Source organism: Plasmodium berghei (genome assembly GCF_900002375.2).
Source record: "Plasmodium berghei ANKA genome assembly, chromosome: 4".
Classification (NCBI taxonomy): domain Eukaryota; phylum Apicomplexa; class Aconoidasida; order Haemosporida; family Plasmodiidae; genus Plasmodium; species Plasmodium berghei.
Window position 1 is genome coordinate 40,454 of NC_036162.2, and position 19,000 is coordinate 59,453.

A 19,000-nucleotide genomic window follows, 5' to 3' on the forward strand; every position below is an offset into this window, starting at 1 on the left:
CTAATTTGCGAAATACAACATACATCCAAAGAAAAAAAGTATTTATTATTTCATAGAAAAAAGAAGACATAATATGCGATCTTAATATGTAATTATATAGAGAAAGAAAAAGGGTGATTTAGAAACATGAAACTGCTGGGATATCAATTTGTTAGATTATTGCTTTTCTATATACTACTTTATCAAAATTACAATGTAATAAACGCCTTAAATAAAAATAGGCATGATATTATACACAGTGGAATACACCAAAATATATACTGTTCGATAAAATGGCACAATAAAAATACTTCAGAAAAAGTAAACAAAACTAACAATAGGCATACACTAAATTTTTTAATACCACAAAACTGTTTGCAAAAAAGGGACCATAATAATAGTGCCAACAGGATTATTTCCAAATTTATGAAAAATGCTAACCAAAAAAAAATATTTAATTGGGGAAATAATAACAATATATATCTTTCCCCTTTTTCCTCTAAAAACATTAAAAGCCATACGAAATTATACAACCAAAAAAATTCACTGTCAGACGTATATTCCAAAATTATAGAAAAAAATAAATTCAAAAATAGCCTATTAAATGATATGACCAAACTTTTTAAAATAATAAAAAAAAGTAAATATATATTTTGTTTGGGGTTTTTATTGACTATTATATCTTCTGTTATGGATTCTTATATCCCAATTTTTTTATCAAAAGCAATTTCACATATAATGAGTAAAAGTGGTGAAATAATTGGAAAAATAAATGACACACCTTTTAAATCAGTTTTTTTATTTTCCAATCATAAAATTAATAAACCGTTATGTGAATATATATTAGTATCGATTTTTAGTTTATTATTTTCATCCTTCAAATCTTATACATTTAATCTATGTGCTTATATAAGTACAAACAAATTACAAAATCACTTATTTAGAGTATTATTGCACAAAAATATTAATTATTTTAAAAAAAAAGGAACAGGAGCATTGTTAAGCCGATTGAATATAGATTCTTCTGAATTAATTGATATATTTACTACTAATATAATAGTGTTGTTACGGAATGTTATAAAAATGTTGTTATCCTTTTACTTTCTATACAAAATTAATGTTAAACTTGTGTTTATCCCTTTATGTATCGTTTTCTGTATTTATAATATCTCAATTTTATTTTCAAGAATATTTCGAGCCATAGCAAAAGAAGAGAGTAATAACCTTGCTCAATCAAATAACATCATTGAGCAAGCCATCAATAACTTCTCACTAATAAATACATATAATACACATAATGAAGAAATAAATACGTTTAATAACTCTATTAATGATATTTGCAATACCAGATTGAAACTCGGATTTTTTTATATTTTAGAAAAATTTATAATTCGAACAATTGACATCATTACCTTTGTTAGTACACTTATTGTTATTAAGCAAATTATTCAGAACAATAATACCCATAACGATATTAGACAAATTATTTCATCTGTTATATATATACAAAAAATTATATCTCAATCGTCTACTATTGAACAACAATATTCGCGGGTTCAAGAATTAATAGGAAATGCTGAAGATGTAATTAAACTAATTGAAAAAGATACTTTCCAAGATAATCAAAATAAATCTATTTATTTTAAAAATTCATATATTAACTTTTTTAATTTCACAAATTTAAAAAATTTTATTTTCAATTATTCTATTTTAAAAAAAATGAAAGCTATTCAAAAAAATACAAACTATGTTACTAATATTATAAAACCTAATTATATTAAACTCTTTGAAAGAAATTATAATAATTTATCCAAGTACATAATGGACGATAAAGCTGAATTGGAAGGAATTCAACCAAATAAGGAAGTTATACACGAACCATTCCAAATTATTAATAAAACTGGTTATACGGGTAACAACACAAATAAAGACAATGGAATTATTCCTGAAAATTCAACAAATAAAATTAAAAAAAATAAATTCGATATAAATATTCAAGAAATACATAGTTTTATCAAAAATGATCATGAACTTATAATAAAGTATAAATTAGATAAAAAATTCACAAACTTTTTAAAAACAAAATATAAAAAAAATATTATATCACTCATTGTAAAATTATATGAAAAAAGAAATCATTTTGTAAGTGATGAATATTTATTTATGTTTGATAATATTAGTAAATTTAGCCAATTAAAAAATGCAGATAAAAAAAGTATACTCAAAATGAGCAATATAACAAATAACACAATATTCATAACCCTTCTAACTTTTCTATTTTATAATTATTCAAAGTTTTATTATAAAAAACAAAAAAAAAAACCTATAAATCTTTTAGAAAAAAAAAAAATAAAAAATACTTCTACTACACACGATACAATTAATAACAATAATACATCTATACTTCTTGATGAATATAATAACAATACTTCTAATGAAAATATCGTTGAATCTGATTCTTCGAATACTGAAGATATAAATCTTGATGATGTCATAAATGATCCAATAATATGTGACTTAAATATACATGGTACGTCTAGTGAGACAAATGGTTATTGTATTAATAATAAATGTCATATTTCCGATATATCATATAATAGAGAAATAGATAAAGATATTACTCTGAATTCGAATGAAATAAACAAACAAAATAATTTATACCAAGCAAAGCAAGTAGATCAAACAGATAATAGATCAATCTCATCGCAATGTGGTATATCCATTAATGAAGAAAATTTGATAAAATTGAAAACCAAAAAAAAACTAAAAAAAAAAAACTTTAATAATATATTATCATATATTATGCAAAATGCTATAAAAGAAATTGAAATATTAAGATATATTGATGAAAATTATAAAAATATAAATGAAAAATTAATGATAAATAATATAAATGGTGACAATAAAAAAGGAAGTAGTCTTACCTTTAAAAATGTTGATTTTTATATTGAAAAATATCCCAAAAATAAAATTTTGTCAAATATTAATCTACATTTTAATAATATGTATACATATGGAATATTAAGCTATAATAATTCAGGAAAAAATGCATTGACAAAATTATGCTCAAAATTATACACCAAAACTTATGGTAATATTCTTATAGATAATGAGAATATTGAAAATGTTTCAAAATATATATTAACAAAAAAAATGTCAATAGTTGAAGAAGATACTTATTTATTTAGTGATAGCATAATTTATAATATTCTTTATTCATACAATTTTAAAGAAAAAAAAAATAATATTAATAATAATTTAGCCTACTCCTATTATAATATAGAACTTGATAAAAACAATATAAAAAATTGTTTGCATTTATTTCAAAGCGATAACGACATTCTTCTAAATAAAGATAAAATTAAAATTAACGAAACTACAACTAACCAAAACATAGTTACACACATGTCTGATCAAATTATACAAGATAATTTGTTATTAGAAAAAGTAAATATAAAAACATGTCTTATGTGTGGAGATCAAATTAATACAGCTTTATTTGATCATAAAAATAAAAAAATTAAAAAAATTAATATATATAAAAAATATAAAACACATTTTATTACCAAATTATATAAAGAAATAATAAAAGTATCCAAAATTGTGTGTTTAGATAGTTTAATAAATTCATATAAAAATAAATATTTCCATAATATTAATTCCCATAATTTATCAGGAGGACAAAAACAAAAAATTTCATTAGCTAGAGCTATAATAAAAAATCCAAAAATATTAATTTTAAATGAAGCTTTTAGTGCATTAGATTCAACAAATGAATTAAATATTTTTGCAAACATAAAAAAATATTTGCCTAATTCCACTATTATTAATATTTCACACAAAATAACCACAATTAAGCATTGTGATTATATTTATGTTTTAAAAAATGGAAAAATTATTGAACAAGGGTTACGAACAAAATTACAAGAAGACAAAAACAGTGAATATTCGAAAAAGCTCAACGAATTTTAGTGTTAACAAATATTTTATCGCTATACAATTCATAGAAAAATAAAAGAAAATAAATCCATTCTCAAAAAAATAGCTATATATACCTATATCGCATATAGATAATTGCCGTATATATCCCTATCCTATTCATTTGCGTTTTTTAACAAAACAATAGACCATTTCTCAAATAAAATGACACATACTCATACTTTATATTTTTATTGGACATAAATATAGCTCTATGTATGCATTTACTTTATATAAACAAAATCGCATTTTTATTTTTTCGTAAAGATAAGAAGAAAAATAATTCACATTATTTATTTCATCATTCCTTCTTTAATTTTTTGTTTTTTTTCTTTATTAAGAAAATACAATTTGTACTTTAGTTATTTCTTATTTGTTATTTTATTTTCATATAGAAAAGGTTATACTTACAAAATTATATATGTCACATGTATGTGTGTACATATGCACTTATTTTTACATGCCTGCGCAAATAATACTTTTTTCCTTAATGTTTTTTATACTATTTATTAAACATGTTAACAATGTTATATCACTACATGTCCCATTTATTTTCTCAAAAATTTGTATATTCAAAATATTTTACACAATTTATTTCCCATTTTTTTAATACTTACAATTTGATTGATATTAACACAACTTTAATATATATTTATTTTTAATATATTCATATTTTAATTTTTTTAATATAATATAATGTATTTTTATGTACTATACACATTTTAAGTCTATAAATTTGTGAAGGATACTTTCCATTCTTACATATATGCATGTGTATTTAATTATTAAAACGAAATGAGCAAATTAAATTGTATAAATAAATAAAATAATAAGCCAAAACAAGTAAACGGTAGAATGATACACATATATTTTTAAAAATATATTCAAAATTTAAATAACTTACATTTTAATAATATTGAGACAAAACAAAATTCACACAAAAAATATATATATCATAATAATTTTCCTATATGCATATTAGGATTTCTTTTTCATATTTTAACATGATCTCTTTTAATTTCTATATCCTTAATTAACTTTTTATTAATTTGCAAAAAACACTTTAACTTCTCTTTTTGATCATATAATAAAGCTGATGTTAATATAGCAAATGAAAATAACATTGATTTTTTAAATTTATTATTATTAAATGCATATGTGTTAAAATTCATGAAGTAGGTATAGTTTAATTTATTGTTTAAAGCGGAGTATTGATCTGTTCTTATTTTTTTATCTATCTTAATGTATTTTTCATTATATTTTTTCCGTTTTAATCTTTCATCTTCACTTAATTTATAACTAACGAGCTTAGCAACGAACGGCCCCACATTATCTCCATTTTCTATGAAAACCTGCACATATTAAGAAAATTATCGAAATATTTTTCACAAAATATATGCACAAACATAAAATATCTACAATTTGGCTAATAGAGAATTGCATATTTTAATACAATATATTATTCCATCATTCCATATATTCACATTTTTATACTCATCCATATATATATATATATATATATATATATATATATATAATTATAACTATTGAACAAAATTTTGGCAACTTTATCTAACCTTATGTGTATCATCACAATATGGAAATTTTGCTGATTGCCAACATCGACAAATTCGTATAATTTTTTCTTTCTCATTTTCAGAAGGACAACTTTCTACTAGCTAAATTTTTTTATTTAAAAAATTTTAATATTAATATGGCTTGATACAAAATATAACATAGGATGAAAATGTACCAAAAACAAAATCACAAATTTTCAAATATTTGTATACAAGATATTTCTAAGTTCATCCAATTTTATCACTTACATGATTGTACTGAGGAAACTTGTTTGTGTTGAAGTTTATGTGCTCAAGATATTCTAAAGGGTCTTTCATATTTTCATCATACTATCATACTAATAAAAATTCATATATTTTAATTTATTTTACACATAAACCTTATATTTATCCCTATTTTTTCTTCGCAAAAGTATATTTTCTTATACTCAGTTTAACATATAAAAGTTAATCATATTTTAAAAAATTAAAGGATTGAAAAAAAAAAATTAAAATAATTAAACTTCAAAAAAAATTATAAATATGTATATATTGTATATTTATAAATTTACTTTCATCACTTAGTTTATATTTAATATACTCGTAGCATTATGCATATTGCACAAAGTATATATGATATTTTTTGTTATATTATAACAACAATAAGTTGAGTATACATTTATTTGAAGAATATAAGTTTATTTTTTATAACATTATTTCGAGGGATATACTATTTGAAAATTAATCAAATAATATATAATAATAATAAGAAGAAGAAGAAGAAGGAGAGGGCTATAACAGCATATAGTGGATGTAATAAGAATGAGCATAATAACAACAGCAATTATCTTCAACCTTTTCAACTAATCATTTATTTTTTTCAATAAAATGATAGTTTTCATTGTGTATATTTCTTAAAAATGTGAAATTAGCACATATTTTGGTTATCCCTTTATATCTATAACTTTTTAACAAAACTCTATAAAACAGGTTGTATTAAAAAATATCAAAATTTTATGAAATTTATTTTTTTTTTTTACAAAAGGAACATATTTACATGTGTGTCTCATATACCATTTATCAAACATATATGGTTATAAATAATTCCCTAATTTATTATTATAACAGATAAATTTTAAAAAATTTTAAGTTTTTTTTTTGAATGGATATATAATCCTATATCGAAATGTGTATTTAAAAATAAATAAATAAATAAAATTGAATGAAAGCACACACACATGATGCATATATGTGTGCATACAGCAAAATATCGAATAAAAAATGTAGGATGAAAATAATTATATTACTCAAAAAAAGTAAAAATGAACGTATAATAGCATATATCGCTCATTCTAAATTAGGTAAACTTTATTAAAAATACAGATAAAACACAAGTACACAATTAAAAAATCTACAAATATGAGAATACGAATTATGTACAGATATATGCAAACATGTTATTCAAGTTACATAATCCGATACATATAAATTTATGTTTTCTTAATAAATAATATTTTCACTCTTTATAAAAAATTTTCAACATTATATATTAAAACAGTCAAATATTATAACGCAGAAATATTAGGTACCTCCATAATTTCGCATAAATATATACATGAAATATTCCTATTAGTACAAACTATAATGCTAAAACAATATTATAATGAAAACATTTTTTAATACTCCTTTCTTTTGTATTCTTATTATAAGAATTCTATATGGAATTTCCCACAACTTTAGATGACAGTATAATATATAATATATAAAATACATGGAAATAAAATCAATCGTCCTTTTATAACATAAAATATTTTTTTTGTTTTCCTTGTTCAGTTAAAATACCCACCAAATGAGTTGTGATTTCTCTTTTCCTTTTCATTTTTTGATAAATTTTTATTTTTCTTAAAGGAATAATCATTTATATAATTATCCTTACCAGCATTCCATGTATCTTTAAAACCTACATATTTTGTAGAGCCATCAGATTTGTACATATATTCATGTCTTTTAAAGGATAAATTTTCTGGTATTTGATAATTATTTTCATTACAAAAAATACAAAATTCTTGAAATATAGAATTTAATAATTGTACTAATAATTCAATCCCTTTTTTATATAAAACCAAATCATCTCCTATAACTGATATATGCATCCTTTCAACAATTGGAGCTTCATTTAATGCTTTTCCTTTTATTTCTATCGACAATTTATTATTTGTATTTTCATTTACATATGATATATTGCAATTATTCAATCCTAATATTTTTTTCATAACATCAAATTCTGTTGGGTACCCAAATATATCAATTAATTCAAATCTACTTAATCTTTTAGTAGCATAAGGATTATCATTATGTTCATTTTTTATATTATTATTTTGACTAAAATTAGGATTTATATTGTTATAATTAGAATGATTTGATATCTTATTTTTAACTTGATTTTTTGTAAACATATTATTTATATTTTCATTATTTTTATTTCTTCCATTTTGTGGATTGTCCACTATACCCCCATTTCTATTAGCTCGTGAAATATCACTTGATCCTCCACTGTTTCCAGTATTAATATTTCCACTATTATTGTCATCATGATTTTTTCCTCCATTGTTTTGTAATAAATTAGCTAGCTTTTTCAGCATATTAACTGTATTTTCATTATCCTGGTTTCCATTATTTGATTTATTATGAGCATTAGCTGGATCATTAGCAGAAAATGGAAGAAATTGTTCAATTACTTTCCCTTCATTAAGTATAATGCACCTAATAGTACCGATATCGTTAATTGTTAAGCCGTTAATATCTTTTCTTACTTGTTGTATCATATTGGGGTCGTTAAATGTTATTTGAGCTGCTGCTTTATCGTTTAATATTCTTATGGTTTTTGCACCTTTATAATATGAAAATAATGTTTTTAAATCATTTTCATCAAAAATAAATGCATTCTGAGGATTGTCAATATATAGCCCTAGTGAATTGTTATTATTTTTTATACTATTCATAGTATTTCCGCTATTTACACTATTCCCATTAATAGTACTCATGTTATTCTCCCTACTATTATTATTATTATACATACTATTGTTCATATGTATTTTACTCATATTCATTTTATTCATATTATTGTTTCCAATATTATTATACTGCTTAGTATCACGAAATTTCCCATTGCTATTATTCCCTGAACCTATTTGATTTTGATCCTTTAAACTTTTTTGATTTGGGGGGTGATTTATTAATGGATATTTTTTCATTTTCAAACTATTTTTTGTTTATATTTATGTACAAAATGCAATGAACCCAACATATACACGTGCTAACATTAATACGTGTCTATATATCCATATAAATGATTTAAATTGTTACGATTTCTCTTTTTTTCTATTTTATTTTTTTATCTTTTTCGATAAATGTATAATTATGACCGAATATATCAATCATATACATTAATTATAGTGGCTAGTTAGAAAATCTTTATATAATTTTTATATACTACAAAATTAAAATATTTTTTATAAAATATTGCGTTTCAAATGTTATATATATTATCACATTAATCCTGCTTAAATATACTTTTTTATTCGAATAATAAAATCAATTACCTTTTATTTTTCTGGAGAATACAGAATTTTCCTTATTTATTACATATACAATTCTCAAAATTGCTAATATTATTCCTATATTTATTTTACACACATTCCAGGGAAATTTAAATATTATCCCTTTGGGCTTACTCAAGTTATATCCCCTGTTTTATGTGCGAAATTACGGACACAAATACCCTTAGATGATATTGAGGGATCAAAATAGTATGCACATATGTATATGCAATTTTTATGTATACAGATTGGTATACTGATACACATTCACGGGTTAAAAAAATCTATAAATATATCAACACATATTTATACCCTATCGCCTCTTTTTTGTTTTCCGAATTTTGTATTTCTCTTATTCTTGTATAATTATTCAAATAATTATGGATTAAATAACTAAAAAGGTATAAAATATGCTTTTTACCATGCATGTGCATATATATATATATATATATAATTAAGAATGCTGATTTACCCCGTTATAACATTTGCACACGCTTTTACATAACCTAAAACAAGAATTAACTTCGAAATATATAAAAAAACTTAAGTATAATATATTTTTATATTGCTCTTTCGGGATAAGGATATGGTGATGGTGTGAGGGGTTGTTGTATTTAAATTTTTACATGAAATATCCAAAAATACATATTTTAAAAAATTAAAAATTGTAATTTAGGTGTCTTTTTTTAAATTTCTTTATAAATTATTTAAATTTTATTAAATATATATAATAACTGAAATAAACTTAAATAAAATTCAAGTATAACTTATGCTGTTCCCTTCACTCATTTATTTTTAAAATAATACTTTATTAACCTGAAACAAATAGTATATTCATAATTTTTTCGTTCATATCTCTTCATTTGTTATTCTTTTTATTTTTATTAGCATTTGCATATATATATATATATATATATATATATATATATATATATATATATATATATATATATATATGTACATATGTAAATATAGATTATTTCCGAATTAATAGTATCGGGGATATAATATTGCAAATTCATATATGTTTGCACAAGATATCGTAATAAGTTTTATAATTTTAAAACATATACATAATATAATTATTTTTGTAGAATATCCAACTATAAGAGACCACCAAGAAGATGAAAAATCAATTCATGTTTTAATCACCGAAATGTATATAAAACAAAATATACTGTTTTGATATCCATACAAAAATATTTATTTTCTTCCCAGGTATGCATGTGTTTATTTATTTATTTGCTATTCATCTACAACTATTAATATCCATATAACAATATTTTGCGCATTTAATATATAATAACAAATTTTATCAATGTAAAGCTTATATATACTATAATAATATTTTTCCTTTTATAACCCTAAAAACATGCTTAATATGAAAAGAGTTAATTCTTGAAAAGTATATATAGTTAAATAAAAATAATCATAATAAATATTATTTTGCCATTAAAAAAGCAGAAAAACAAACAAATAAAATAGGTAATATATAATAAAAAAAACAAAACGAAATCAGCAATTTTATAAAAAAAATTATAATTTTTAATTTGCATAAATTTTATTTATATGCAAGCAATATACGAATATTTGTACATAGGAACTATATATATCAATTTACATTTAATATTAATAGGGAAAGCATCAAATAAAAAAAAATAACAATATAAATATAATGCATTTTATTTCATTTGTCAAATTAATATTCATGCAATAATTTGATTTAATAAATTTAAATAATCAAAACAATAGTAAAAAAAATACGATATACATATACAATAGATAAAAATGGAATTAAAAAAATTATCCATATATATGCTATAGTTCATTGATATTTTATTTGCACTTTAAAAGTTAAAAAATTGAAGTTGCCAAAAATGTAAAAAAAAAAATAAGCATAACATTATAATATTTTATAAATATTAAATAAAACTGTTAAGGGGAAAACAAAAATAGAGCATTTTTATAAAAGACCTAAAATTCGCTATTTTATGCAGCTTCAAATCACATATACACTATTTGTATACATGCACATATTATATATAGCATGCACATATCAATTTTTTATAAACATTTGTATTATTTTAGCACTATTTTAGACAAATAAATATAAAATTTTGATTGTCTTACTTATAAATTTCAAAAATATGACATTTATTTTTTTCTTCATTCTTTATAAGATTAATATGGGAAAAAATATATAAACAGTTTAAATAGGTACCCCTTTTAAAGTAAGCATTCAAATATATACAAGTATTTATTTACAATATATATATGTATATATTTTAAGAATGCCATCAATTATATCCATATTCGTTGCATATTTATATTTTCATTTATTTCATCCTATATTCATTATTTTTTAAAGTCTTGCCTATACTTTTTTTTATCTATTTCAAAAATATACATATTGAAAAAAAGGTTTAAATATACTAAAAAAACACCACATATATTTTTTTACAAATATTTCAGTAAAAAAAAAAAAACGATTAATAAAAAATATAAAAATGGCTTTATGAAAAATAGGTTTTTCAATATCTTAACCATCAACTGTATTTATGCTGTCTTCAATCATCTCTTAAAACATATGAACTTAAAAAAAAATATTAAAATAGTAAAGATCTTAAAAAAATGGGAAAATACACCATCATAATAAAAAATTTATTTCTTTTCCCCTTATATATAGAGAGAAATATATTGATTAAATTTTTTTTTAATTTTAAAATTATTTAAATTGGAAAAATCGTGAGATGTATAAAATAAGCATATTGTAAATATAATGGATATATAATTTGTTCATATAAAGTTTATGCTAAAAATATAATAAAATATTAACCGTTAATAAAATAATACAAGGTGGTTAGCACTATTGTATAAATTAGCAAGTCGTTATATGCATACGAAATGAGTAAATATGTATATATTTATATTTCACATAAATACCATTTATGCATGTAAGCATTTACACATATCCTCACTAATATGTGTATGTTTCACCATTACACGCATATGCATATATGTTTACCATTTTAATCATATAAGACTTTTAAAAAAATAAATAAAATGTATATATTAAAAAAAATTGTATTAATATAAATTTTAAAAAATTAACCAAAATAATTTTTAAAAAATAGTATATATAATAATGAAAAAAATATGAAAAAGTATGAAAAATATATATATTATGACGCACAAGGCAATAATAACAAAATCATGATGAAAAAACTTTTTAAGTATAATTATGTTCATTCTACATTTATACATTCATCATCAACATCAATGGCCGAAAATGACGGTACGTCTTCTTTCATTAATCCTCTCAACTAATTTAAAAAAAAAAAAAAAAAAAAAAATACATTTGTGACTCTTATATATACATATTGGAGGGTGATACTATATAAATGCGAAATGAGCTAGCCAAAAATAAAATATATATATGTTATATTCGCTTAGCATAAATGTGAAGTGTATCTTTTGAATACCTTTATCAGTTTGTTGTCCTCTGCCATTTTTGCCCTCTGTAAAGCCTCTTGTCTGTCAGCTTCATACAGTTCGTCTTGGTTTGTAGAAAATTCCTGATAAAAAACAAAATGGAATAAAAATGAGAAGGGGGAATGAAACGAACACGAAAGGGATTATCAACTAAATGTGCAACATGATAAATGAAATTCCATTTAATCACCCAACCTTCAACGATATTAGCAAATCGCGTACAAAGGATCTGAAGGTGGAAGGAGATTCAACACAAAAATTAAACATGTCCACTGAAAAAGTTTCAATTTGCTTTTGATTCAGATTTTCAAAAGATTGAGTTAAAAAAGTTTGAACATGCTTTATTATATGTGGCTTAGTAATTTCTGCCTCTGGAATATTTATAACCTCGAATTCTAATAATCTTAATAGATTCATTAATATAATAGTTTGATAATGAAAACCAGATTTGTGAAAAGAATCTGTTAATGTTTTGAATACTTCGTTTAATATAATATAATAAAAAGCTTTACAAAATTCATCTAAATATTCTTTTTTTTTTACAATCACATTATGAAGAAATTGATGCGTAATTTTTAACCCATGATCTGCAACTGATGGATGCTCATGTTTTATGGCCCATAATAAAGATTGTATAAATGTATTAAATATTTCTGAATCTAACGTAAATAAATAATCAAAACAATGCCTAACACATGCATCTAAAAAATTATAAAATTTTTCTCTGTGCTCAGGATATGAAGAAAAATCATTTTTTATCATATCTATAGTTGGTAATAATACATAATTTAATACCGTTGGTAAAATAGGACATGTAACATTTTCGATTTTTTTAAAAACAGTCGATAACAAAGAAAATACTTCAGCATCTTTAATGTGAGGATTACTGTCTCTATAATCAACTAAAATTGTTTCTAATAAAACATTTAATATATTACTAGTCATTTGGAAATTTATTTGTTTAGCTTCTTCAACAGTTGGTAAATGTATATCCATAGATTCATCAATTTCATTTTTCATTTTTTTTTGTTCTCTTTTTAATAAAGCTTCTTCTAGTTCCTGAATATTATAACAGCTTCTTTCAATAGTTGTTTCTATTAAATGTAAAAATTCCCTTTTCATTAAAAATAAATTTCTAAATTGTGCATGTTTTATTCGTTTCGTACCATTCGTTTCAACTTCCATATTAATATACTTACTATATAATTGATATATTTTTAAAAAATCAAAAAAAACTAAATTTAATTGTTCATAATAAAAGTAAGACAATGCATATGCCAAACGACAATTAACCCTTACAAATGTTATAATTAATTTTGAATTTTCATAATTACATAAATGTTCTAAATTCTTAAAATCTGCATCCATGATATTCCCATTACCACCATTATTATTCCCACCATTATTTAATGTATTTATATTTTTTAAATTATTATTTGAATATATCAAATCGTTCCATAAAGACATTAATTTGCTCATAAGAATTTTTATACTTTCTTGTTTTTCTTCATAAGGAAAGCATGAAATAACATGTGCAATAGCTTCATATAATAATAAATTCAATTTTTCAGGTAATTTGTGCATTATATTATTGTGAAATTTTATAAAAATACTAAAAAAAGATTCAATATGATTACCATTACTATCTGTACTATTATTGTTTTTTGCAATTACATTTTTACATTGTTTACATATTTTTAATATCGTTTCTGCTGCCATATCTTGTACTTTTTCATTCTCTGCAAATTCAAATAATTTTTTCATAACAGTTTTTAAAAATCTCCAATGTAGCTTTAGAAAACGATGATATTGACTAACTATATACATAACACATGAAGCAAGTATAGCTCTATTTTCTTCGCCATTTTTAACTTCTATCATATGTAAATAAATTCGCAAAATATACATTAAAAAGTCTTGTTCTTTTTTTAGAGTCATGCACATTGATATAGATCCAACAGCATAACTAATTCTGTTTGTTTTTGTACTATTCCATTGTTCATTCTTATTTGTATTTTTTAAAGATTTTTCAGATTCTTTATTTAAAAGTTCTACAATTAATTCTATTGTTTTTTCAGATCCTAAATAAGTTAAATATACCAATGTCGTTTTCATTGTGTTATATAAAGATATTTCAGTTGTGTCAGGTTCAAAATCCCTTACTACTTCTCCCGTTTCATTATCATAGGAAATGTATATTTCTTGTGGTTTAGCCATCTTTTCAATAATAGTCCTTCGAATATCATTTAATATAAATTCATATAATTTTATTCTTGGACATATTTTTTTAATATCAGATTGTGTCAAATCTATTTTATCTAAAATAGATGAATATTCATTTATATTTATAATACTATTTTCATTACCCACATTGCTATTTCCAATTCCTATATTGTGCATTGTAGCAAAACTATAAACCTTTCGATTATTTAAAACACCTGTTTCTAATCCTATATTAAATCCTAAATTATTATTCATACCATTTTTTAAATCTGTTTGCATATTATTATTTGAATTCACACATTTGTTTTTTATACTATTTTCTTCTTCTAATTTTCCTATTAACTCTCTTATTAACTGTTCAGTAAAAATATTATAATAATCAACTATTATTAAAAAAACTTCATCCATATTACTATTTGATAACATATGCAAAAATTTAAAAACAGCATTAATATCATTAGTGTTATTATTTTTTTCAATTATAGTTTCTCTATAATTTTTTAAAAAACTTGTTAAACAAATAGATATTTGTAAATAATATTGTTCCCAAAATATTTTAAATTCAGGGGGAATATTTTTCATTTCATTCACATTAGGTAAATATTTTATTTTACTTACTAATTTGCTCCATAAATTTGTAAATACATTTTCAAAATATAATAAATTTTTTTCATCAATCTTTAGCATAACTATTTCTTGTATACATTTTACACATTCTATTTTATATGATATATCATCCCAAAAATGATCAAATAATAAATCTATTATTTGAACATCATTATCGTTAAATTTATATTTTTCAAATATATATGTTAAAGGTATCCATTTAAAAAAGTTAGATAAACAAATTAACGTTTGTTTAATCAAAGAACTATTTGTACTTCTTTTATTACATATATTAGCTTCTAATATATATAAACATAAATCATATACCTTTTGAAATTGACTTGCATATTCGTTTCGTAACTTTTCTTTTTTTTTTTGTACTAAAGTTTCATTACCAAATTCAAACACTTCTTCACTTAACATGTTTAGTAATTTCATATTATTCTCACAAACATTCTGATTTAATTTTGCTGAATTTACAATATCTGGTATAAAACTTGACCAAGAATCTGGCCATTCCTTTTTAACAATTTGTATTAATGTTTCATCTAATTTATTTAATAAATGTCTGTCAATTCCAACTGTTGTACCTTCTGTTGACATTGTAATTGTATAACAAGCAATAAAATTTTTCATTCCCTCTCTTTCTTCTTCTGGTAGAATATTCCATTTATTATTTATGCATTCTTCTAATATTTGTAAACCATAAAATTTTGTATTCACATTTTCACTATGATCTAATATAACTGACACAGACCTCCACGAATTGTCTAACATCTTAAATTGATTTAATAAATTTTGAGCAAAATCCCTTCTGTTTTTATCTTTTGTGTCTAAAAGAGCTTCAACAATATTATCCAGCAATTTCAACTTATCAGCATCAAATGGCTGGTTCTTGTCTAATAATGACAAAGGATTGAATTGTTCATTTTCCATTTTTCCCAAATATTTATAAAAAAAAAAATAACACAATACCAAATCGTCTTGTTCCGATTTTATTTTTTTTCGTAATTTTTCGATTTTTGTATTATTTTATTTGGCTTCTGAATAATTATAATTTGCATAGCTATATGTGTGTACGCAATTGTACTCGATTTTAAAACTCATATAAATTTAAAGGGGAAAAATTTTAATTCCTTGTATATATATGTATTATTACTTAATTCAAATTTGCTATTGCAATTCTATTAATATTTACTTTTTACATTTATTATTTTTGCCCTTATTTTTTGTAATTATAAAAACTAAATCTCCATATCATAAATATATTATTAAAATGGTACATTCACTCTTCTCAAATTCACACATTATACATATATGCATTCAATTAGTTGCTTTTGCTTATTTCATGTAACTTTATCGTTTTTTTTTTTAACATAAGCAATGCATATACATGTATTTTATAGTGTGTTGATACTATACAAAAGAAATAATAAATAAAGCTAAAATTAATAAAATAAATAAAGAAAAATAAAAGTTAATATAACAAAAATGAAATAAAAAAATATGTTACAAAAACTTAGTATATTTAACATGGTACAAGGCATATAACTTATATTTTACTAACCGTTTTATTTAATAATATATCAAAAGAATATACTATTTTAATATAAAACGTACTCTTAATTTACTTATTTTAATATATTTAATTTAAACTTGCAATATGTTTAATACACAAAATACAAACATAATATATATACATAAATTCACACATACACGCATATATCCAATTATTATACTACACATAATATGAAAATACTTGTTTACATAAATTTATTTCATAATATTATATGGGTGTATATAATATATATATATATATATATATATACATATATACAAAAGGTTTATAATCTGTACAATATTAAAAAAATAATAAAAGAAACATAGAAAAATGAAAATTAAAAATTACAATAGCTTTTCCTAAATATAAAATAATAATAATATACAAAATTATATGTAAATTTATGTGCTCTTTAAATATATAACTTTTCACATATATTATTTTTATGTATGCAAAAATATAATTAACAGTGTAAACTCTTTACATTGGAATGCTAAATACTCTCATAAAAGATATATACATGATAAATATAATATATATCACTATCTATTATTAATTTACATTTTTTATGAGTTTAAATATATATTATTATATCTATACACTATATATTACTATTCTATTATAATTTTATTTATCCAAATGGAATAAAAAAATATATGATTATAGAATAAAAATTATGAAAATAATATTAAAAAAAGTGTGAAGGAAAAAACACATAAAAAATAATAGATTAGTAGCGATAAATATAACAATAATTTATATGGATAATTTCATATACAAATATGAGTACATATAAGTACCATTTATAAGCACAAAATCACACGCATATTTTTTGCATATATTGAAAATACTATACATTTTTTTTCCCATTAAATAATCGCCCTTATTTTTGTCATTCATATTTATAAGCAAAATTTAATTACATTGCATTTATTTTTTGGGGGGGGGGGCTTGGTATTTTACTTCGCCATATTTTTTTTACTAAGCTATTTTTTATTTCTTATACTATTATTTTTATTATTCATATTATATTTTTTTTGAGAAAATTATTCCATTATTTTTTCACAAATATTTTTGACACACTTATTTTGTTCGAACATATTTCCTTTAAATCAAAAAAAACACAAAATTTTATAAACGAATTAAACATATTATGGCATAATACATACATAACAAATACGTACACAAATACAATTTTATAACCACAATACAAACATATCTTAATCTATTTATAAAAAATTAATTAGTTCAAAGAATATCTTAATTTCTTTACCTTATTGTTTTAGCACGCTTTTACAATAACTTATAATTTTTAATCATAAAAAAATATTTTCCACACAATAATTTGTTTGATAAAATATCTTATTCGCACACATACATATGCAATATTTATTTCCTAATCTTTTTTTATTCCACAATTTTTTTTAGCAACTTTTAACTTATCTTATTGTTATTCATTCTTCAAATTTAGTATAAACACCAAAATTAAAAAAGTATTATTTATATATAACACTACTCATATGTAATATCGATATTACTACATACAAATCAAACCTTCAAAATATTTATCAACATAACACTATTTAATAAATGTACTATTTCCTTTCCCTATATGCTCGACTATCTTATATCATTTTACACACCTTTATCTATATTTATTATTATTATTTTTTTTTTAATTAGTTAATTTACAACTCTTACTATATATGTACACAATATGCATCATTTTTGTTCGTATAAAATCTGCACCATAAGCAATAAAACAAAATAAAATAAAATATAAATTTATAGATTTTCATAAGTGTATTATTCATCCACTCTACATATATGCACCTGCACATTGATCATACAAAAACGGAACCCCGGATATAACTACATCATTTTACTCAACGGGTTTTATTTTAAAATATATATGTCTAACATTAATCCAGTTTAATGAGGAACTAACATAAAATGTCTTAAATCTCTATACACATAGAACCTAACATTGAATATTTTACAAAAAC

General features: G+C 21.5%; 4 protein-coding genes across 4 annotated transcripts; 1 reads left to right on the forward strand and 3 right to left on the reverse strand.

The window, feature by feature from the left end:
• Positions 1–126: 126 nt before the first annotated feature.
• On the forward strand, positions 127–3,951 carry PBANKA_0401200 (ABC transporter B family member 4, putative; the record flags this gene model as incomplete). The annotated part of the gene is made up of 1 exon (XM_034567852.1): positions 127–3,951. One exon carries the CDS (start codon positions 127–129, stop codon positions 3,949–3,951), a length of 3,825 nt encoding a protein of 1,274 aa, XP_034420069.1.
• Positions 3,952–4,949: 998 nt separating this feature from the next.
• On the reverse strand, positions 4,950–5,852 carry PBANKA_0401300 (CDGSH iron-sulfur domain-containing protein, putative; the record flags this gene model as incomplete). The annotated part of the gene is made up of 3 exons (XM_034567863.1): positions 4,950–5,309; positions 5,535–5,636; positions 5,784–5,852. 3 exons carry the CDS (start codon positions 5,850–5,852, stop codon positions 4,950–4,952), a joined length of 531 nt encoding a protein of 176 aa, XP_034420070.1.
• Positions 5,853–7,342: 1,490 nt separating this feature from the next.
• Positions 7,343–8,767, reverse strand: PBANKA_0401400 (RNA-binding protein, putative; the record flags this gene model as incomplete). The annotated part of the gene is made up of 1 exon (XM_034567874.1): positions 7,343–8,767. The coding sequence occupies one exon, from the start codon at positions 8,765–8,767 to the stop codon at positions 7,343–7,345; it is 1,425 nt and encodes a 474-aa protein (XP_034420071.1).
• A 3,590-nt stretch (positions 8,768–12,357) lies between these two features.
• On the reverse strand, positions 12,358–16,369 carry PBANKA_0401500 (exportin-1, putative; the record flags this gene model as incomplete). The annotated part of the gene is made up of 3 exons (XM_034567885.1): positions 12,358–12,435; positions 12,595–12,687; positions 12,800–16,369. 3 exons carry the CDS (start codon positions 16,367–16,369, stop codon positions 12,358–12,360), a joined length of 3,741 nt encoding a protein of 1,246 aa, XP_034420072.1.
• Between the last annotated feature and the right edge of the window lie 2,631 nt (positions 16,370–19,000).